The sequence below is a fragment of the Hylobates moloch genome, unplaced genomic scaffold (assembly GCF_009828535.3).
Source record: "Hylobates moloch isolate HMO894 unplaced genomic scaffold, HMol_V3 SCAFFOLD_20, whole genome shotgun sequence".
Lineage (NCBI taxonomy): Eukaryota > Metazoa > Chordata > Mammalia > Primates > Hylobatidae > Hylobates > Hylobates moloch.
In genome coordinates this window covers 12,657,177-12,679,939 of record NW_026652295.1, presented here as the reverse complement: position 1 = coordinate 12,679,939, position 22,763 = coordinate 12,657,177, and the positions used below count along the sequence as shown (strand labels likewise).

Here is a 22,763-nt window from a genome sequence, read left to right as displayed (position 1 = left end):
ATGAGATCCCATTTGTCAATTTTGGCTTTTGTTGCCATTGCTTTTGGTGTTTTAGACATGAAGTCCTTGCCCATGCCTATGTCCTGAATGGTATTGCCTAGGTTTTCTTGTAGGGTTTTAATGGTTTTAGGTCTAACATTTAAGTCTTTAATCCATCTTGAATTAATTTTTGTATAAGGTGTAAGGAAGGGATCCAGTTTCAGCTTTCTACATATGGCTAGTCAGTTTTCCCAGCACCATTTATTAAATAGGGAATCCTTTCCCCATTGCTTTTTTTTGTCAGGTTTGTCAAAGATCAGATAGTTGTAAATATGCAGCATTATTTCTGAGGGCTCTGTTCTGTTCCATTGATCTATGTCTCTGTTGTGGTACCAGTACCATACTGTTTTGGTTACTGTAGCCTTGTAGTATAGTTTGAAGTCAGGTAGCGTGATGCCTCCAGCTTTGTTCTTTTGGCTTAGGATTGACTTGGCGATGCGGGCTCTTTTTTTGGTTGCATATGAACTTTAAAGTAGTTTTTTCCTATTCTGTGAAGAAAGTCATTGGTAGCTTGATGGGGATGGCATTGAATCTATAAATTACCTTGGGCAGTATGGCCATTTTCACGATATTGATTCTTCCAACCCATGAGCATGGAATGTTCTTCCATTTGTTTGTATCCTCTTTGATTTCATTGAGCAGTGGTTTGTAGTTCTCCTTGAAGAGGTCCTTCACATCCCTTGTAAGTTGGATTCCTAGGTATTTGATTCTCTTTGAAGCAATTGTGAATGGGAGTTCACTCATGATTTGGCTCTCTGTTTGTCTGTGATGGGTGTACAAGAATGCTTGTGATTTTTGTACATTGATTTTGTATCCTGAGACTTTGCTGAAGTTGCTAATCAGCTTAAGGAGATTTTGGGCTGAGACAATGGGATTTTCTAGATATACAATCATGTCATCTGCAAACAGGGACAGTTTGACTTCCTCTTTTCCTAATTGAATACCCTTTATTTCCTTCTCCTGCCTGATTGCTCTGGCCAGAACTTCCAGCACTATGTTGAATAGGAGCGGTGAGAGAGGGCATCCCTGTCTTGTGCCAGTTTTCAGAGGGAATGCTTCCAGTTTTTGCCCATTCAGTATGATATTGGCTGTGGGTTTGTCGTAGATAGCTCTTATTATTTTGAGATACGTCCCATCAATACCTAATTTATTGAGAGTTTTTAGCATGAAGGGTTGTTGAATTTTGTCAAAAGCCTTTTCTGCATCTATTGAGATAATCATGTGGTTTTTGTCTTTGGTTCTGTTTATATGCTGGATTACATTTATTGATTTGTGTATGTTGAACCAGCCTTGCATCCCAGGGATGAAGCCCACTTGATCATGGTGTATAAGCTTTTTGATGTGCTGCTGGATTCGGTTTGCCAGTATTTTATTGAGGATTTTTGCATCAATGTTCATCAAGGATATTGGTCTGAAATTCTCTTTTTTGGTTATGTCTCTGCCTGGCTTTGGTATCAGGACAATGCTGGCCTCATAAAATGTGTTAGGGAGGATTCCCTCTTTTTCTATCGATTGGAATAGTTTCAGAAGGATGTTGCTCTTTTTCAAAAATGTCTTGGCTATTCTTGAACTTGCCTTTTTCTTTTCAGAAATGAATTTTAGAATCAGCAGGACATTTCATGTCCCTTAAACCTTAGTTTCCTCATCGTTAAAAATGGGGCTTCTTTTAGTGTATGCATTACAGTTCCTAGCAAGTAGTTTTTAGTGATGAAGTTCTCAAAAAAGTTATCCAGAATCTATACAAAACTTAAATTTCCTTGTGTTGCTTGCTGTTTGATTTAGGCATCAAGTGATTTGCTTAAACTTTTCTCTCTAGTGAAACCATCTTTAGTCTATCTTATAACACACAGTTTAGGTTGCTGCTTAGTTCTATGGAAATGTGTGTATGATGGACAATGATGGGCTCAGAAGAAGATAATGATGCCCCTGAGTGGTGATATGTCTATTCTGCCATACTATCCTGATTCCTAGGATTGCATCATAGCCTCTCTCCTTACAAGATTTTCAAATTGAATTCTGCTTTTTGACAAGGTCTCTCATTGTCAAGGAGAATAGAGGCCAACTTCAGTTGTATGGCATGGAAGGTTTTTCTTAAACCATCTCAAACTTAATTGTGTTAATCATTAAAGTAAGTGATCTTTGTTTTATTGCTATTGACACAGTTTTTTAAAGCTCTGCTAAAGAGGTTTTTTTTATAAGCACTATTAGCAGCTTCTTGCTAAGTTTAATATAAATTCCTCTCAGAGTGATTAAGTACATATTTTTGTCACGTTTTGCCTTCTGTTGATGATGTATAGTTTAGTGTCTTCATGAAGTAAGAATATAGGGGTCATAGAAATATTGAAAATAACCAAAATGTTTAGGAGTAAAACATAATTATGGTTATAATAAATCACATCTATCTATAATAAATCACATCTATGTTATCTATCATTTGCTAAGTATGAAAAGGGTCAGGCAATATAAATATTAGCTCCTTCCATTAACAAATATATATATACACATATGTATTTGAATTCACCTTCTTTCTTAGATGAAGCAGTAGCGTACAGTACACATTCTTCCCTTCTTGCTCTTTTTACCTGCTGTGTGCTGGAGATCATGCCATATTAGTATACAGAGATACTCCTTATTCCCTGTCATGGTTTCATACTACTGTCCTGTGTATATTCTTACACAATATTCTTTTTTTTCAGCTCACTGCAACCTCTGCCTCCTAGGTTCAAGTGATTCTCCTGCCTCAGCCTCCCAAGTAGCTGGGATCACCGGGACATGCCACCATGCCCAGCTAATTTTTGTATTTTTTAGTAGAGATGGGGTTTCACCATGTTGGCCAGGCTGGTCTCGAACTCCTGACCTCAAGTGATCCACCCACCTCAGCCTCCCAAAGTGCTGGGATTACAGGCGTGAGCCACCATGCCCACCCTACAAAATATTCTGAGGTTAGTATATTCATACTGTTCTATTGTGAATGTAGTTTATTCAGCCTGTCTGTATTGTTGGCTATTTGGGATGTTTTCAGCCTTTTGCTGTTATACACAGTGTTACAGGTAAATAGACTTGTGCATGCAGCTTCTCATGTGTTTACTAGTATATTTGAGTTGGATTCCCTAGAAATAGATTGGCTGGATCAAAGGGTAAATTCCTAAATTACTTTGCCAAATATTGCCAAATTCCCCTTCATAGAGCTCATAGTCTTTTGCATTCTCACAACCAGTAGATTGTTTCCCTATAGCCTTGCCAACATGGTATGTCATCAGTCTTGAATTTTTGCCATTCTGATAGGTAGGCAGTGATACTTCAGTGTAATTTTATATTGCATTTATTTTGTTGTAAGTAAGGTTGAGCATATTTTTATATGGGTCAGAGGCAGGTGCATTTTTTTTCCCTATAGAGTTCTTGGCTTTTTTCCTTCTCCATTTTAAAAAGCTCTCTTTAGGTAGGGATATTAACATTTTAAGATTATTCATTAACCTGGGAAAATGTCCACAATTTGTTGAGTGCAAACAGCAAAATACTAAATCGTGTATTTAGTATGAGTTCAACTAATAAAAGAAAGAGAAGTGTGTCTGTATGTATGCAGGATAGACGCTCTATAACCTAAGTATTACCTGTGGTTATCATTGGGAGTGTGATTATACTTGCTGTCTATATCCTCTTTATTCTTTAATAGAGTTTCAAGATTTCTTATAATAGGCTATAATAAACCAGGAAGAAGGTTAAAAATTAATTAGATATTGGCAAAAAGATGTATACTGAGCGATTATTAAGATGTTGATTGATATATTCAAAACTTTATATTAATTCACAGTATTGATTTGCTCACTCAACAGTTATATATTGAGTACTTACCATGCCAAGTGATGTGTTAGGTACTGAAGAACCAGCAGTGAACAAAACAGATACAGTACCTTCCCCCCGTGAGCTTATTGTCTGATAAAGGAAAAAGACAATACATAGTTTTAAAATGTTCACACATCTCCATCTAGTTTATTATTTGTACTGACTTTTGGATGAAATTTTCTTTGCTCTGAGACATAATATATAACTCTGTGTGTGTGTTTTCAATCAAGTCAATAGGAAAAACGTGCATATGTCACCTTTGCAAAACCAACCAAAATTCCTTGTTTGGGAAGTTGTCTGCAGTGTTATTGAGAAACTCTAGGAACCGTTGAGCAGTATAGGGAGGTTGGATAAACAGGAAAAAGAGATATCCTGAAACAGAAAGGGAAAAGCTGGACCGGATATTATGATGTGGGCCCCTCTTTGCCTGGCTAACTCCTGTCTATTCTTCAGAGGTCAGCTCAAATGTCACCTCTCCTGAGAAACTGCTTCTGCCTCCTACAGCCCAGGTTAGGATTTTCTCCTGGATATACCCAACATCTTGTGCTTGTTCCCATCATACATCACAGCGTTATAGTGTATTGTAGTTACCTCTTTACTAGTATGTCTCAAGCTGTAAGCTCCTTGAAGGTAGGGATTTTCTCTTACCTTTCACTTCATTCATTGTATGTAGCACAGTCTCTGACTATAGTGGACATTGTAAAGGTGATGAATTTCCTCTTTGACAGAAGCAGGGAGTTACAGATATTGAGTAAAATAAACATTTACATTTGCTTAAGTGATGCAGGCTTTGGTTGTACTCCTGCAGATAGTGAGTGTGGACTGTAGGATTCGACTCTTAGAGCCCATTCTCAGCCAGTGGACCCTAAATATAGCAGCCAACCTAAATATAGCAGCCAATGCAAGATGGATTTGGCCAGGTTTGGGGAGCTGGCTTTATTAGCTCTCCAGTCTTCTAGTGTTGGCTGCCACCTGACCTCATGAGAGAGAGGCTACCAAGTGGAATCCACGTGCTTTGTTCCCTCTGAGTTATCCCTTGAATTCTAAGAAATTCTTGTGCACATTTATGCTGAATAGAGAGTTCACCCTCTGGACATCCCTGTTGTGTGAGCCTGCTTGGCACTGGTGCACAGTAGTGCTCAATCCAGGGCGGTGTGTGTATGGTCAGTGACTGGTCAGCCCCTTCTCATCACCATCACTTTTTGGCTTATTCTTCCTAATGCCCTCTCCCCACTCTAATCCCACTCTTTCTTTGGTTTAACCTTTCCTCTTTCCCCTTTTTTTCCTTAGTGTATAATCTACTGCTCTAGATCAGCCAGTAATATAATGGGCCTTCCTTAGCTCCTCAGAACAATTGAATTTTGCTTTGGACTTTTGATTAGGCTGTTGAATCTGGCTAGTGAAGTTAGTATTAGGGTGACCAACCATTCCATTTTGCCTGGGACTGCCCCAGTTTTAGCACTGAAAGAGCCCTGTGTCCTGGGAAACTCCTCAGTCCTAGATGGTTTGTTACTTTAGTTAGGGCTGACCTAGGAAACTGCTGTGTCACAAGTGACTTGGATAATTCTGAAGTTTTGTTTTCTAATACTTCCTTGAATTCAGCATGTAATTTTTTTCATCAGCGACTATAATATCAGATGATGTTATGACACAGGAAATGAATAATCTCTGTTCTTCCTTAATCTTTAGCCAAAAGCATTTGAACAATACTTGAATCTGGAAGATGGCAGACTGCTGACTCATCTGAAGATGTGTTCCGCAGCGCCAAAACTTCCTTATGATCTCTGGTTCAAGAGGTGCTTTGCGGGATGTTTGCCTGAATCCAGTTTACAGAGGCAAGTATGTCTTTCGAAGACATATTGAAGGCTTGGCGTTAGAGCAGAGTTCTGGCCTTTCATGTGGTCATCCCTCAGAGTATAAGTTTGCTTTAGAACAATACAGTAATTTGAAGCTCAGTCCTCCAGCAGCTACCATAACAGCACATGATTCTGCTTATTCTTGAATATACGGTTAGAAAAATTAAGGGCCCTCAGTGCGTTAGATGCTATGAAGTAGTCACACCTCAAATGGTCTCCGTAAGTTTATATAAGCGTCAGCTCCTTTTTTCCAGAAATGTGACAAATCCTCCTCTAGTAGAAATCTTAGTATTTAGTTTCATCATGATAACTTTAAAGAAGCTGAAGGCAGTCAAAGATTTGAGACTCAAACTAAGTTCTTCCCGTCAGTTTCAGACATGTCTGGGTATTTCGGAGTCCGGTGCCACCCGTTAAGACTTTGTGATGTAGTAGAATAGTAACTCTTAAAATAAGTTATGGCACTGAACAGTGCAGTACACAGAGAACATTATAAGATAATATGTGACTAAGTGTATGAAGTAGAATACCAACTTTTAGGACTTATAGGAATGATCAGAATTATTATTTTAGAGTGGTTATAGATCAGTAACTGGCTCCTTAAGCCTTTAGAGAAGTTTAAGGAGTCTGTCCCCAGAATCACTGGCAATGAAATTAAATTTGTCTCATTTCATATACATCTTTTGTTGTCCCTTAGTAGGCTATAATTATATTAGCATTACGGAATATTAGCAGAATATAAACCATTAGTTTAGGGTTTTCTTTTTCTTCCTCAAAAATGTCAGGTTCACAACATGAGGGAATATGCTTTTGGTAGATTCCTCGTGCAGCAGTAATTTTTAGTGAACTTCCCTTTTTCCTTCTAGTGCTGATTGTATCTAGAATAGATTTCAGATGGCTTCTGTATTTTGTTGTTGTTTTGATGATTATTTCGTAAAAGTTGTTCTTTGAAGCTTTTACATAATATTGGAGCAATTTGATTTTATTTTGTAATTTGAGATGTCTAGGCTAAACATAATTCTCAAACTCATGTAATTTGATTATACCTCCTTATTTTTGTAGGGTTTGGGATAAAGTTGTGAGTGGATCCTGTAAGATCCTGGTTTTTGTAGCTGTCGAAATTTTATTAACCTTTAAAATAAAAGTTATGGCACTGAACAGCGCAGAGAAGATAACAAAGTTTCTGGAAAATGTAAGTGTGCTTTGATTTGATTTTGAATCTGGAAATGAAGTTACCTTAGCAAGTCAGATTTTCCTGTTACATTAGATTATTTCAGAGAAATAATAATTACATTATTTCAGAGAAATAATACCTTAGAATGTTTCAGAGAATAATTATAATAATGATTATTTTAGGGAAGTTATTTGAGAGAAATAATAATTTGATTTGATTTTGAATCTAGAAATGAAGTCACTTTAGCAAGTCAGATTTTCCTGTTACATTAGATTATTTCAGAGAAATCATACAGTATATTTTTACATTATAAGAAACATTTTTCCCTGAAAAAGTTTGGCCTAAAGTTGGCCTGAGGGTTAGTTTGCATCCTGTCTTTGGGAAATGATGGTCTGAGACCATCTCGTGAATGTGTCCACTTAGAACCAGAGTCTCATCCTCCATGTGACTATCAGCAGGCATGTCAGGAAAAGGAATAGGTGGGATCTGTCATTTTACAATGAATGATTTTTGTCAGTTCAAAAGGGGTTCTGTATTTTGGAGGATTTTGTAAGCCATTTCATTTCTGTTACTGTCTCTAGTGTAATCCCAGTTGGGTTTATTAATATACAGTATTAACCTAGTATATTGCTGAAAAAGGCAATGGTAAAGAAATCAACTTTTCTCTCGCTATGTATCTTGGAATACCCTTTACCAGGCAAGAAGTAGGATTAAAGAGACTTATGGCTGAATGATTTTCACAGAATCCCAAATCTATTCATTTTTAAAATGCTATTAACATTTGACAAATGGCCTGGTAAATTATAATAAAGTACTGAGTCAATATGTGTTGAATAAATGAATAATCATCATTATAACCAGAAGTGGCTAACAGTGCCAGGCCTGTGCTAAGTATTTTCCATGGGTTACCTCATGTCCTACTGTGAATAGCTCTGCAAAGTCAGTCTATCATTTGCCTCATTTTAGAGATGGGGATCTGAAACCCAGGTAGCTTAGGTAACCCGCCCGGGGGTGCACAGTTAGTGAGCAGTGCAGGATTTGAACCCAGGCAGGCTGACACTGAAGCCCTTTCATGTCCTCAGGTAGCATGTGACGCAAGCCTTTTATGCTGTCACTTTCTGAAAAACAGTGAAAACTCCCATGGAAGTGGATTTCATGCCACAGCGAATGAGGGAAGACACTGAAGTTGTCAACACTGAAATTTCACAAAGACTGATTTGCTTGTCCACAGATTCCCCAGGACAGCTCAGACGCGATCGTGAGCAAGGCCATTGACTTGTGGCACAAACACTGTGGGACCCCGGTCCATTCAAGCTGAACGCACCCGCTGGTTGTGGACCGTCTGCCAGGCCCACCGTAAGCATTGTGTTCTTGGCATGTGATCTGGGCAACTGATTGAATAATACACTTTTCTTGCTTTGGTGCTCAAAGTGGTTTTTTTTCCCCAATGAAATTATTTAATTGAAATGCCTGGTGTTGCTGTGTTGGCGAGCAGCATCTTGCGGTTACATAGAAATGTAAAGTTCATCTCTGAATAGCATTTCAAAAGGGTTGTTAGAAAATAGCTCCCTGATTTTAAAGCGGTTTAGTCAGGGTGAGTGGGTGCGTTAACCAGCAGTGTGTAACTAAGCCTGCCCTGCCTGTCTCTAATTAGCACCAAGCTAGTTACTTTTAAGGTCTATTTCTAGAATAAGAGTGACTTCCTTTTGTTGACACCTCAGATTTGGCCTTTGTTGATGCAGTACGTGTTTAAATCCAAGCCAACTGCCTTCTGAGGCTTCATCGTGCTAAATAGGCTTTAAACAATTACTACTCTTTTTTCTCTTTGGGCCAGTTGGAATGAAACCATTATTGAACAAAATGTGTTTGAATTGCTCCTAGGAGCAAGTACTTGTTGGATATTTTGCGGCACTCACATTTTTCTCGATGGGGCGTTAAATGTGGGATGTTAGGGAGCACTGTGCCACACGCTAAAGAAGTGAGAGAAATGGCCGGTGAAGGTGAACAGCTCGTCACCCCTGGGCCACCTTGTGCCACGTAAATGGCATGGCCACTCTTCACTGGATAGTTCTCGGCTTTGGGAGTAGTGAGTGAAAGGGGACCCTTTGTTTCACACTGGTTCAGCCTTCAGACCTGCAAGAGCCTGAGTGGTGAGTTGGATTTTCCACCCACCCCCTAAAAGAGGAGGCAGCTATGAACTTATAGAGGTATAATTCTGAGAATTCAGGCCCTCCCTCGTGTGTGAAATATCTGTTGAAAAAAAGTTCAGAGAAAGTGTGGGTTGTTGAAATCTGCTGCTTCTGAATACTAACATATCCAAACAGTATTTAATTTTTTAAAATAAAAATGCACTCCAAAGAAAAACCTTTTAAAGCAAAATTGCTGCCTAGAGTTAAAATTTTAATAAAAAATGACTTATTGCCAACCATTTATGCCGGAGCCAGGCAGGAGCACTGGTACTCTTAGGGAGCAGGAAGGCTTAGGGGCTGAAGTTCCTCTTACTTCGCTGCTTTGGCTGGAGGCCAGCTGATCTGAAATGAAAGACTCTTACTGTACTGCTAAGAGATCTAAAAATAAATATTCTGCAAGTATATTCTGTCAAACCCAGTTTGGTAAAACCTTTCTGGCTGTAGGGTGTGGGGCGGCGATTTTTTCTTGAAGTTAGTCAATCTGAGAGTTTTTCCTTATTAAAACACTGATTGGCGGAATGATTTTTTTAAGGCCCACCCTGAGAAAGTGGTGGATGGAGAGGATGAGCATCCAGTTTCACTTCATAGCAGAATTTCACTTTGCTGAGAGCTAAGTGTTTTGAAAATGTTTGTGCCTGCTGTCTTGGGTGAGGAGCGCAGTTCCTGATAAAAATACATCCATATGCCTTTTCTTCAAAACATTTTGTCAGGATACTGCAGAATTTTTCCTTCATATATTACAACCCACGGTTCCTGTCACAAACTATTGCGGCTAAATTGTGGGATTCTTCATCACCCTTGGAAAGCTGGAATTTAACATGATCAAATTTAGTTTCTGCTCTTTCCCTTCTAGAGATTTGCCTTAAACACAGATGAGAGAAGATCTCAGTCCTCTTGGCCAGGAGAAAGGAAGGCCGAGGAAGGTTGGAGAGTGTTTGTGTGTTGGGGGTGTGGCTTTGGCCTGCTGGCAAATCGAATGGATGGGTTGTGTAGAGGTACAATTGTGTGGAGGATTGTGTGTACACAGGCTTGTGTGTCAAGGCTGTTTCAGGAAATGAGGTCAGGGTTCATGAGAATGAAGCACTTTGTTTGTTAATGGAAAGTTCGGCTAAAAATTATGAGGCAACACTGAAATCATATGATGCGCTGAAGGAGCTCCGAGGACCTTCTTGCACTGTAGCTCTGGGTATGACGGGCACTTGCCCTGTCTTGAATTGCATAATTTCCTGTCATGTGGTCATCCCCTCCCCATGGTGACGCAAGGTTTTGATATTTTCCCTCTGAAAATGAAGAACCCCGAGGGAAGCCATTGGGGATGAGGAGGGTGAGCAAAGAGCTTAGATGCCCAGGACCAGATCCTAAAATGAGTCACTGGCTCACATGGCCCAAGTGACAGCGCCTGCTCGAGCTCTGTGACCATAAGCAGCAGAGTGACATCCCCAAGTTCTCCAGCCAAGACAGCCTTTGGGGAGCCTGGTGAGGGGTGTGTGGTGTGGACAGTGAATCTGCCCGGGTCACATAGGGTCAGCAGCTTTTGTCTTTAGCTGGGTGTTTTGGGTCTAGAAGGGCCAGAAGGTGCTTTCCTCTGCCCTTGACAGAGAGGGAAAGGAGTGTGGGAATTTGGGGAACAAGAGTTGGTGGCATTCCCTCTGTTGGTGGAAACAAAGAGCCATTTCTCCTTGAGACTGTGTGCCAAATGAAACTGTCTGTGGCTCTTGGCACAAGCCGTGGCCCCTAGATCAGCTGATGTTCCTCCAGAGCTGGCACCAGTTTGAGTAGGAGGGAAGGGTGAGGCATGGCGGCATGGAGAACAGAGGGTGGTAGTGATTTCTGGGGGACCACGGTGGGGGTGCTGACCTTTCATGGCTTTCCCGACCAGTCGCCTTTTCCACTTTGGTCCCTCTGTCAGCCTTGCCTTGGGGAGGTTAAAAAGTGAGTGGACAGTTTCTAGATGAGGTGATAACTCCCTGTAAGGGGAGGCCCCTCCCAAGGGCTGATTTTACTCCAGGACAATGACAAAGGGAGTTGGAGAATGTCATCAGAGAAGGACACACAAGAATCCTGGAAGCTCATCCTAAGCACAACTCCAAATTGAATGTCGTAGCAAGCGCTTAAGGTTCACACCTCCAACTCATACCTAATACTGAGGTTTTCCTTTGCAGTTTACCAGGAACTTACAGGCCAGGCACTGGGGACTGCCAGAGCTCACGCTAAGCACTGGCTTTATCACAGAGTCACTTCTTGGTCTTCTCCATCATCCTTTCCTAGAGTCTTAATAAGTAGCAAGCTGGTACTTGCTGGAAATTTTAGCCTCTCTCTTTTCCCTGCTTCTGCCTGCCCTCTGGACATAATACTAAGAAGATTTGAGAGGGGGGCAGCAAAGAGGAGAAGCTTTGGAAGATTCACTCCTAAACATCAGGTGGTTGCACGCTATACCACAGTGGGCCTGCATTCCCACCTCCCGTTTCTCCCTCTTCTGACCGATATGTTTGGTTCATTTGTCCTTTTATTTGTTTTCATTCAATCACGAAATATATGTGAATACACTCTTAATAATGGGCCAGGTACTGAGCTTAATTGCTGAACAAGACATGGTATCTGCCCTCTTGGAGTGTACAAGCATGCAGGGAAGACATATTTAACAGATAGATGTTTTGTTCCAGACGTCTTTAGGAGAAACTCTCAACTCCTGTGCTGCCACACCAGGGAGAAGGTGGACTGAGTCTGTCCAGAAGCTCCAGAGGAAGGATAGAATTGCTCTGAGATGTGTGATTCTGTGTCCCCCTCCCTTATTAATGGAAGAGGTGACAAGAAGAGCCTTGGACCGGGGAGGGGGCATGAGCATCTGCCCCACTCACTAGTTTTGTGAACCAAGCCAATCACTCAGTCTGTGTCTTGGTTTCCCCGTCATCAAACAGTGATTCTGTTACATCCCTTCCTCCCCAGCGTGCTTGTGAGCATCACATGAGTTGGCTGTGAAAGCACTTTTAGAAGCATGGAACTCTGTGGATATTTAATATTTTCAAGAGCATCATTTGCAAGAGTGTGGCTGGGCACTGTCTCTATTTGAATCTACCCTATGCTTGGAGGCCTAACTCAGCTCTACCTTCTCTGAAAATTTGTTAACTGCCAAGCTCAAAGTGCATTTTCCTAACTCTGAGCTTCTGTAACATTTCAGGGACCACTCATTTAGCAATAATTGTTTGGAAGTCTCTTGTTCGGTTGTCTTGAACTTTTATTAAGTGTTCCATGTGGTTTCCCTCTAAGATGCAAAATTCTTGAGGCCAGGGGCTGCCTTTAGCACACCCGAGGCACTGGCAGATTCAGTGTCTGGCGAGGGCCCTCTGTGTGGTTCATAGATGGTGCCTTCCTGCTGTGTCCTGGTGGAAGGAATGAACTCTGGTCTTTCAGCCCCTTATAAGTGTCCTAATCCCATGCATGAGGAACCACCCCAAGACCTCACCACCTTCCAAAGGCCCCACCTCCAAATACCATCACACTGGGGGCCAGGATTTCAGCACACACATTTTAGGGGAAGACAAAGATTGAGACTAATACATTGGTTTAGAATGATCTGTTTACATCCCAGATTTATGTGACCTCTTTTAGGTTAGTGATAATGACTTATTCTTTTTTTCGTTCCCCCAGTGTCAAGCACATCTCCCAGCCCACGCGGGCTCTTCATGAATATTTGTTGAATATGGGAAGGCCTGGTTCAGCATTAAGATGCCTCCATTGACAAGTAATAGAGTTGTTCTGAAGCAAGCTTGCTTAAAGGAGACTTTTTTTTTTTTTTTTTTTGAGACTGAGTATCCCTCTGTTGCCCAGGCTGGAGTGCAGTGGCGCAATCTCGGCTCACTGCAAGCTCCGCCTCCCGGGTTCAGGCCATTCTCCTGCCTCAGCCTCCCGAGTAGCTGGGACTACAGGCGCCCACCACCACTCCCGGCTAATTTTTTTGTATTTTTAGTAGAGACGGGGTTTCACTGTGGTCTCGATCTCCTGACCTCGTGATCCGCCCGCCTCGGCCTCCCAAAGTACTGGGATTACAAGCATGAGCCACTGCGCCCAGCTAAAGGAGATTTTATTATAGGATGCAGGGGTGAGGCTGAGAACCTAAAGAGGGAGGGCTTGGAGTCTGGGATGGGACTAAAGAGACCCTGGACCCTCTTGTCCTCTTATCTATGATCCACACAGTGTGTGGGCTGTGTCTAGAGTCTGTATCCCTGCAGTCTGGATCACTCTGGTAGAAGATGCCCCACCCTAAGACACTAAATGTATGCGTTACAGGTCCAGCCTCTGGAGACAGAGTCTCGTGACGCAATTCCTAAATCCATGGGAAAGAGGCTGTGGTCTGGCTTGGGGTTGGGGCTGCCTATGGGCCAATCACGTAGAGCTGAGTGGGTGGAGGCATCCCACAGCAGATGCAGGGCCACCAGGAGCCTCCCTTGTGTCTACTGCAGTGCAGGGAGTGGTGAGCAAGGGGCATGGTGGACGGGTCCACTGTGAACTGGGAAGAGACTCTCAAAGACTCTCCGCTCCACTTAGATCTGTTGACCAGATAAATGCCCTGCAGAAGGGCCCGGGGGCAACAGGAAGCCTTCTGCCTCGACTAAGTCTCAGTGACTTTTCCTGTACCACTTCTTTCTGGTTTCTGCCAGCCAGGCAGGTGGATAGCCAGCCCTTTCTCATGGGGGCGGGCAGAGGGGTAGTATCACACCAGCAGCCTTGGTGAACTGACTCATGCAGCCAGGTGCTCCCTTTGCGAACTTTCATACCAAGTCTAATTCAGTCCGAAAATCTACAGGAAGTCGACTTTGCCCAGCTCCTTCCCCTCCATCTGGGTCAACTGTGGGGGCTTTGCTGGCAGCAGCTGTGCTTGTTTGTCTCCGATTGCTTGGGAGGGTGTATAGTTTCCCCACAGGGTGTCCAACATCTGGGTGTCCAGACCAAGTTGGGCTGTGGCCGGGCTGGGTGGCAGTTGAGTGAACCTAATAAAGCCAGTTAGGGGAGGCAGCTGCTAAGGCTGACTGATTTTCCGATCATACGGAAGGCACGTCCGGACCCGAGGGACGTCAGAGCTGGAGGGGAGCTTGCAGATCATGCCATACACAGATAAGAAAAGTGAGGTTATAGGTGGTCTAGTGAGTTATTTATACAAGGTCGCAGTAGCTGAGCAAGCTCTGGAACCCAGGCATCCCCGCTGCCTGTCCAGAGTGTATTTCACCAAGCTGCTCCCTCATTCGGAAACACTGACCCATCTTTCTCTGAGCCTTAAAATCTCTCGGCTGGGCGCGGTGGCTCACGCTTGTAATCCCAGCACTTTGGGAGGCCGAGGTGGGCGGATTACGAGGTCAGGAGATCGAGACCATGGTGAAACCCCGTCTCTACTAAAAATACAAAAAATTAGCCGGGCGTGGTGGCGGGCGCCTGTAGTCCCAGCTAATTGGAGAGGCTGAGGCAGGAGAATGGCGTGAACCCGGGAGGTGGAGCTTGCAGTGAGCCGAGATTGCGCCACTGCACTCCAGCCTGGGTGACAGAGCGAGACTCCGTCTCAAAAAAAAAAAAAAAAATCTCTCCATCTGGGCAAAACATTCCAGAGAGGCAGCATCTGCTTGGACCTATTGCTGGCTGGCTGGCTGGGTAACTCAGCACCATGTCCTTATTTGTACCCCAGGGGAGGGGATGAGAGTAAGAGCTCCCACTTCACAGAGTGGTTAGAAGGATGAGCTACAGAAACAGACGTGAAATCCTTAGACCAGTGTCTGGCACAGAAGTTGGTAAATATTAGGTATTATAGTTCTGCAAGTGTTTTAATGTGCATTCTCCTCAGAGAGTGGCGCTGTGATGCAGAGTCTCACCAAAGACTAAGAGTCCTAGAGCACACTGCTTCCTGAGAAGAGGTTTTTAGGAGAGTGGAGGCCCATTGCAGACTCTTTAGGGCATTGCATTGGAACAGGGCTTCTCAAACTTGAATGTGCCTTGGGAGCCCCTGGGGTCTTGGTGAACTGCAGATTCTGTCTGTAGGTCTGGGGTGGGCCTGGCTTTCTCCATTTCTAACAAGTTCCGTGACGATGCTGATGCTGCTTGTCCAGGGGACCACAGTTAGTAGCAAGGGCCCAGGCAATGTAGATTTCACCTAATGATGAAAGGTTTAACGCTGATTGCAAAAGAAAGAAATATGCCACTAGCCTGTGCCTTTTTCTCATTTTTAAACTAGTCTGACCTCGTTTCTAAGCTATTGCTAAAGTTTATAAAACAATGGAATAGTTTATCAAATTTGGAATAAAATCTCAGTACTGAAATGTGAATGTTTTCCACAGATTGTTCCCTTTCTGTGCTAGGAAGTGGTGTCACTCTAACCTTATTACAAATCAGCTCATTACCAAGGACAGCTCTGTGGCAGCTCACCAACTACCAACTACCTTATAGTTGTCTACTCATTCTTCATCCTCTCTCTTCCTTACTGACGACACCCCAGTTTTATTTGAGGCAGGAGTGTGTTAACATAACCTTATTCCCCAGGCCCTCTTGCTGAAAGGAATGGCCAATAAGATGGAAGGTAAAGTCATTAGGTAGGACTTCCAGAAAAGGTTTTTAAAGAGAATTTATTCAGCTGGCAGGTAAATTTCCTCTTCCTGGTATTTCCTCTTACTTTCTGCCTGGAACACATACATAATGGCGGGAGCTTCAGCAGCTATCTTGGAATGTGAGGCAACATCAAGAATGGAAGCCACATGATAAGGATGGTGGGGCCGAAAAATAGAGCTACACATTGATGGTGTCACTACCACACAAGCTCTTTTCTGCTTCATTCCAGACTGCCTTTACATTTTAAAAAATCCCGATTTGTTTCAGTCACTATCATTTGAGTTTTTGGTTATGTGAAGACTGTTGGACCTAATGCTAACCGACACCACCAGAGCAGATGCAGTTTAGCAAGGCAGATATGGGTTTAAATCTATGTCTAAAACTATCATCTTTCTGACTGCCCTTTCTGGGATTCACTAGTGGTGTGGGGTCAAGGGAACTGGATTGAGAGTTCTTTGCTCATCTCTGCTATTTCCTAACTGTGTGACTGTTTTTTCTTGGCCTCAGCCCCTTCATCTGTAAAACGGGGATGAGAGATGAAAGTGACCAGCACAGTGCTGGGGTGCAAAACTCATTCCGCTGGTGCTGAGGGCAGGGGTATCTCAGGATGACGGTGTGGGGATGTGATGCAGTGGCCAGTGCTAATGCAGCAGGGAGGGGCCTCGTGGGGTGAAGCTTGGGTGCTGGCAGCAGTGCAGCTTCTAGTCCTTGCTTGCTTTAAAAAAATTTTTTTTGAGATAGGGTCTCACTGTGTCACCCAGGCTGGAGTGCGTGGTATAATCACAGCTCACTGCAGCCTCGAGCTCCTGGGCTCAGGTGATCCTCTCACCTCAGCTTCCCTGGTAGCTGGTAGCTGGGACTACAGACACATGCCCAGCTAGCTTTTTGCATTTTTTGTAGAGATGGGGTTTCATCATGTTGCCCAGGCTGGTCTCGAACTCCTGGGCCCAAGAGATTCACCCACCTCGGCCTCCCAAAATGCTGAGATTACAGGTGTGAGCCACTGCACCCCACCTTCTAGTGCTTTCTTTAGGGGTGTCACCCCTTGGTGTGCTGAGAGCAGCAGAGCACCTTCCTCTGTTGTGACCAGAAGGATTGGACTAAGTGACCCTTTTAGCATGAATGGCCTTTGGTTTTGCTGGGAGGGAGCTGGGGGCAGCACAAGAAGCTTTCCACTGGGCTCGAGAAACCTGCCTTGGCATCTTCCTCCACCAGCTCCTAGGCGTGATGCTGAGGCCCGGGAGGCAGCCCAGGTAACATCTTGCCTCCCCGCACAGCTTTGCTGCTGAAATCTAAGTGACTCTACCCCAGCTGCTTGCTCTGAGCCAGCCGAATGTCCAGTCAACAAAGAGCGTTTGTGCTGTCCTGTTGACTGGGGCCTATAGTAAGATTGAAACCACAGCAGAACTGTGCACATCTCTGCTGTCCAAATCGGAGATGCTTTTTGCTTCTAATATCACTCAACTACTCTCCAAACCTGAAGCCATCACTCTTTGTCCTTCCCCTCCTCCCCACTCCAATCAGTTACGTTCGGCACCTGCAGGGTTTCCGCTCATGCATAGATAGCTGATTCCTGGAGGGCAAAAACCATGTCTTTACAGTGAACTAAAAATATGAAGAGATGCACTTACCTCCCCACACAGAGTGGGGTTGCTAGGGAGACCTGAACTAGGATGGCTCAATTGGAGCCTGTCACTGTTTGGCCCAGTGGGTCTCCGTTTTTCTGTCCAGCTGCTGGACAGCCAGAAACATGCCTTCCTTTCCTTACTGTGGCCAGTTCCTGGATTTTAAAATTGGATATGATTGAAATAAGGTCTGTCTGGGTGCGCATGTTACACACAAGTTAAATTTCCCTGTTCATGTTTTGTCCTGTAAAAGGCAGTCAGCCCTGTGTGCTCTTTCTGGTCTTCTTATTTTAAAAAAATAATTGTAACTAAATGTGTTGATGGAAAAGGAACATGTGCCGATAGAGGGGAAAGGCAGCCAGGACATAGAGGGGAAAGGCAGCCAGGACAAAAGGGTCTACAATGACTGGTGGCTGTTCTCCATGTCCCAGCCCCAAGGACCCTTCCTCAGCACCAACTCCTGGAGTCTAAAAATGAGTGTGTTATTTCAGGTACTTTTCTAGGAAGAAAGAAGGGGTTTGTCCTGCCTGCTTTGGGGCTGTCATCACCAAGTCAGTGAGATGGAATTGAGGAAAACCCAAGGTGGCTCAGCTGCCACAGGGGCTCCTGCTATGATTGCATGGATGCTGACGAGTGGGCTGGGGGCATGGGGGAGTGGGGCTCGCCCAGGTGACAGCTCACATTCTAATGGTGGCTTGGAAAATGTCCCCACCACCCCAGCGACAAAGCAGCACACAGTCTGAACAAAGCCAGTCTCTTGCCAGATGGCATTTTTGCTATTTTAACCCCAGGGCCTTGCAGAGCCAGTACGCTGGGGCCTCGGTGAGGCGGCCAAGGCCTTCCAGGAGGCTCAGGTGTTGAGCCATAAAGCCCCAGATGTGCTTCATGCATGACAGCCTCGGTCGGCACAGTGGCAGGCCTGCCGCACTGCGGGGACTGGCCACAGGGTTGCTGCGTGAGACCAAAGCCTTTACTCTGATTCCGTCCCTGGTCAGGACTGTCTGAGATAAGAAGTTCAATCCATGGGTGAAGTGTTTTTTTACCTGTGTAGCTGGAGACTGGCTTGTCCTCTTCTGGGTGGGGGCTCTGAATGGACCCCAGGACCATGGACCCCAGGGACCCCCCTGCCACATTGGACAAGATGTCAGTGACCACTCCAGGTTGGTGATTAAGGAAGAGACAGCATTTTCCTCCCTCCCTCTGCCATTTCTGTTTTTTTTTTTTTTTTTAATTAAAGGTAGAACAGCAATGGTATCTCCACATAGGAAACACCAAGCCTTTGTGACCACATGAGACGCAATGTCTTCATCATGGATGAGGAAGGGAACGAGTTCTGGAATTCTGGCTCAGAGTAGATGCATCTTAATGGAAGAAGAATTAGTCAATTCTGTTTCTGTGGTTTACTCTTCCTGTCTCTGCAGATGAATTCATTAGTTTAATTAATGAGAGCCCTTTGCCTTCCTCTGCAATGTTGCCCATGGAAATAGTGGATGATCATGGCTCCCTGTTATGAAATGTGGAGAGCATTATTTGGTTAGGAGCAGAACCCTTTTTTCCCCCAGAAAATAGCTTCTAGGTAAGGGACTGGACACACCCACGATGAAGTGTCTGGTGTTCTTCCCTCTCATTAGGTAGCATGCCCTTCTCTTCCTGCCTTTGCAACAGCTCTAGGTAGGACCCACACTGTACGAGTGCCTCATTCGTGACTTCTGCTTCCCTTGCAGGAAGTCATAAATGTTGGCTGACTGTCAAATGCTTGTGGGAGGTCCCCATGGAGGGGGGAAGGGGGAGACTCAGCTTAACCACAGACAAAGTTGTGCATGAGAGGCGAGAGGGAGGAGCTGGGAGCCGGGGCTTGGAGGCAGTCCATGATCTTTCCGTCTGTGATCCTCGGTGTCAGAAAACTATGTAATCGCTCAAGACAGGCAAATGGGATAACTGGATGGATGCTGAGGAAGTGTGAACTCAAGAAGGTAGAGAGAAAGCTACGACACGTCGGCGTAGCAGGGAGGTTAAGATCATTGCCTTAAAGTCAGGCAGACCTGGGTTTGGAAGCTCCTTCGCCACTTACCATCTATGTGACTTTGCCCACGTTGTTGTTTGGGGACGTGAGTTTCCTCATCGGTGACCAAGGCGTCATAAGGGTTAAGGAAAATGGTGCAAGAAGATGGCCTAACAGTGCCTGGGGTACGATAAGTGTTTACTGTGTGGGAGCTGTTAGCGGTGCTGTTGGTAGGAATCAAGTGACCAGCCAGCCAGAGTTAGAAATCAGGGCCGCCACCTGCCAGGTGTCAGAGGAGACAGCTATTTGTTCATACTTATTTTTTTTTTTTTGTATGCTTCTCATTGAGTTCCAAGGTTGCCTACGTGAGGCCTCTCTTGGACTCCTTTCAGGGAAGCGTAGTTGCTCAGTGCCCGAGGGCCCATGTTAAACCCTGGTTGTCCCTGAGGTGGTCACCACAACATGGCCACATCAATAGCATCCCTCACAGGACTCCCAGATCACACACACTAGAAGGGTCTGCTCGGGAAGCCTGAGCAGAGTGATGTAGCAGGGACAGGAGGTGAGGCTGGCGGAAGTGAGCAGGGGCCACATTGTCCCTACGGATGCCACACTGCAGAGTGGGGCTTGATGGGTAAGACAGTGGGGGCCACTGCAGGTACCAAGAGGGAGGGTGGGGTGAGCCCATCTGAGTTTGGAGAGATGACTCTGGTGGCAGGACTGGATGCTGAGGCCACAGGCAGAAAGACCATGGCTGCCGTCATCCAGGTGGGAGAACCTTTTTCAAAAATTAGTGTATCTGTATTTTATTTTATTATTTATTTATGTTTCAATAGCTTTTGGGGTACAAGTGGCTTTTTATTTTTTATTTTTTGTAGACAGAGTTTCGCTCTTGTTGCCTAGGCTGGAGTGCAATGGCACGATCTCAGCTCACTGTAACCTCTCCCTCCTGGGTTCAAGTGATTCTCCTGCCTCAGCCTCCCAAGTAGCTGGGATTACAGGTACCCACCACCACACACAGCTAATTTTTTGTATTTTTAGTAGCGATGGGGTTTCACCATGTTGGCGAAGCTGGTCTCGAACTCCTGACCTCAGGTGAGCCACCTGCCTCGGCCTCCCCAAGTGTTGGGATTACAGGTGTGAGCCACTGTGTCCGGCCCCACAAGTGACTTTTTGTTACATGGATAAAGTATATAGTAGTTTATTCTGAGACGTTAGTGCTCCCATCACCCAAGTAGTGTACATTGTACCTAATGTGTAATTTTTCATTCCTACCCTCCTCCCACCCTCCCCCTTCTGAGTCCCCAAAGTCCATTATATCATTTTTAGGCCTTTGTGTCCTCATAGCTTAGCTCCTACTTATGAGTGAGAACATACGATACTTGGTTTTCCACTCCTGTGTTGCTTCACTTAGAATAATGGCCTCTAGCTCCATCCAAGTTGCAGGACACTCCACGATTCCCTGCTGCTCTTTAGAAAACCTGGGCCAGGGGCTTGGGACAGATCTGAGCTACAGCCATAGACAGGGAGTCATCTGAAGCCACACCCGTGGAGGAGATCACCTAGGACCTGTAGAGAGTGAGCCAGGGAGCGTTTCCCGAGTCAAACGTGTCCTTTGGCTTAACAGGTTAAGTAGCTACATCCATAGAGCACCCTCAAGCCTGCGACGCTGTAGGGGACAACGCACTGTGTCGTAGACATCACCCGTCAAGACCCAAGAGCACTCCAGGGTGTTTTGCCCAAGGGCAAGGAGAGGCAGAAGGATGTCAGATAACCTGATTGATGGCGGCTTCGGGATGAGGCCCCATGAAGGCACTTGGGAGGGTAGGTCCCAGGGCCACCCAGCTCTCCAGGAGGGCAGTGCATGGCAGGGAGGGACCGCAGGGACAGATGGCAGATTTGTGGTGACCTGAAGGAGAGGAATCTAAACTGTTAGAGAGACAGGCCTCAGCAGGACTTGCTTTAAAGTTAACTCTTTCGTAACGACTAAGTTGAATGTTTTAAAAATTCCAGTATTCCCAAATCATGGACAAGTTGATGCTCCAAAGAATATTAGGAACATCTAATTCACTGTCTCTGTTTTCTGTATAAGGAAATTGAGGCCCAGATAAACAGATGCGATAGACACACCAGGCTGCCCCTTCCTGCAGAGAATGTGTAGCCACAACCTTTGTTTCCTTGGGAAAGGGCTCCCTCCATAGCAGAATTATGGCCAGTTTCCTTCCCTCTTGCCAGGCAGTCTGCTAGGAGTTTTATCGAAGCTGTTTCTTTCTAGTCCTTTCACTGCCCTAAAACTTGCAATCAAGTTCTCAGATTAATTTATCAAAAGTCAGAGAGTGGCCGGGCGCAGTGGCTCATGCCTGTAATCCCAGCACATTGGGAGACCAAGGCGGGCAGATCATGAGGTCAGGAGTTCGAGACTGGCCTGACCAACATGGTGAAACCCTCTCTCTACTAAAATACAAAAATTAGCCAGGCATGGTGGTGGGTACCTGTAATCTCAGCTACTCAAGAGGCTGAGGCAGGAGAATCGCTTGAACCCAGGAGGCAGAGGTTGCAGTGAGCTGAGATCATACCACGGCACTCCAGCCTGGGAGAAAGAGCAAGACTCTGTCTCAAAAAAAAAAAAAAAAGCTCTGCAAGGGAGGCAAGGACAGAAAGAAAGAGAAACTGATGGATTTTTGAAATATGAAAACCTTTTTGTAAACTACTTGCCCCTTCTGTCACAGCCATTGCTGCTCCAGGGGCCCCCTGGCTGCACAGGTGAGAGCTCTGGGCACAGATACTCCGATGCAAACACTGCAGGACCTGAACATGCAGGAGGGCTTCACTGCTGCTTCCCAGCAAAGATATGAGCAGTACATGGGGGCACTCAGAGATCTCAGGCAAAGGAGAGGTGGCGCCCTTTGGGGATTCTTCTCCCAGCCTTTGGGACTCAGAAGTGGGATTCCTGGACCAGCAGCATCAGCAGGCCCTGAGAGCTTATTAGAAATGCAGACTCCCAGGCCCCATCCAGACCTACTGACTCAGTACTTGCATGTTAACAAGACCCCCAGGTGATTCCTCGGCAAGGTGGTTGGAGCAGCACGGTGCAAGGTTGCGCTTTCCCAGAACAGCCTTTCTACACTGCTGGACCAAGGATGTGCTACCCAGCAACGTCCCCCACCTAAAATGCAGAGCTTCTGCTTCCGCTGAAAGCCTTCAAAGCAACAGGTTAGTAACCAGAAGGTTATGCAATGAAGTTCTTTGCTTTATAGATCAAATACTCAGGCTTCTCAAGAATAGACATAGAGGCCAGGCACGGTGGCTCACACCTGTAATCTCAGCACTTTGGGAGGCTGAGGCGGGCGGATAACGAGGTCAAGATCAAGACCATCCTGGCAAACATGGTGAAACCCTATCTCTACTAAAAATACAAAAATTAGCCAGGCATGGTGGCCCGTGCCTGTA

At 44.9% G+C, this 22,763-nt stretch overlaps 1 protein-coding gene across 7 annotated transcripts in view; it reads left to right on the top strand.

The window, feature by feature from the left end:
• TBC1D7 (TBC1 domain family member 7) overlaps nt 1-22,763 on the top strand; it is a 64,948-nt gene that overhangs the window by 17,185 nt on the left and 25,000 nt on the right. For 5 of the 7 annotated variants that reach the window (XM_032141792.2, XM_032141793.2, XM_058432055.1 and 2 more), the window contains exons 6-8: nt 5,572-5,717; nt 6,798-6,927; nt 8,141-8,836. In XM_032141792.2, coding sequence (XP_031997683.1) covers nt 5,572-5,717; nt 6,798-6,927; nt 8,141-8,227 — 363 coding nt within the window. In that variant the 3' untranslated portion in view covers nt 8,228-8,836. Of the gene's footprint in view, nt 1-5,571; nt 5,718-6,797; nt 6,928-8,140; nt 8,837-22,361; nt 22,686-22,763 lie in introns of those variants that run through there. The other 2 variants (XM_058432058.1, XM_058432054.1) reach the window with 2 other exon arrangements.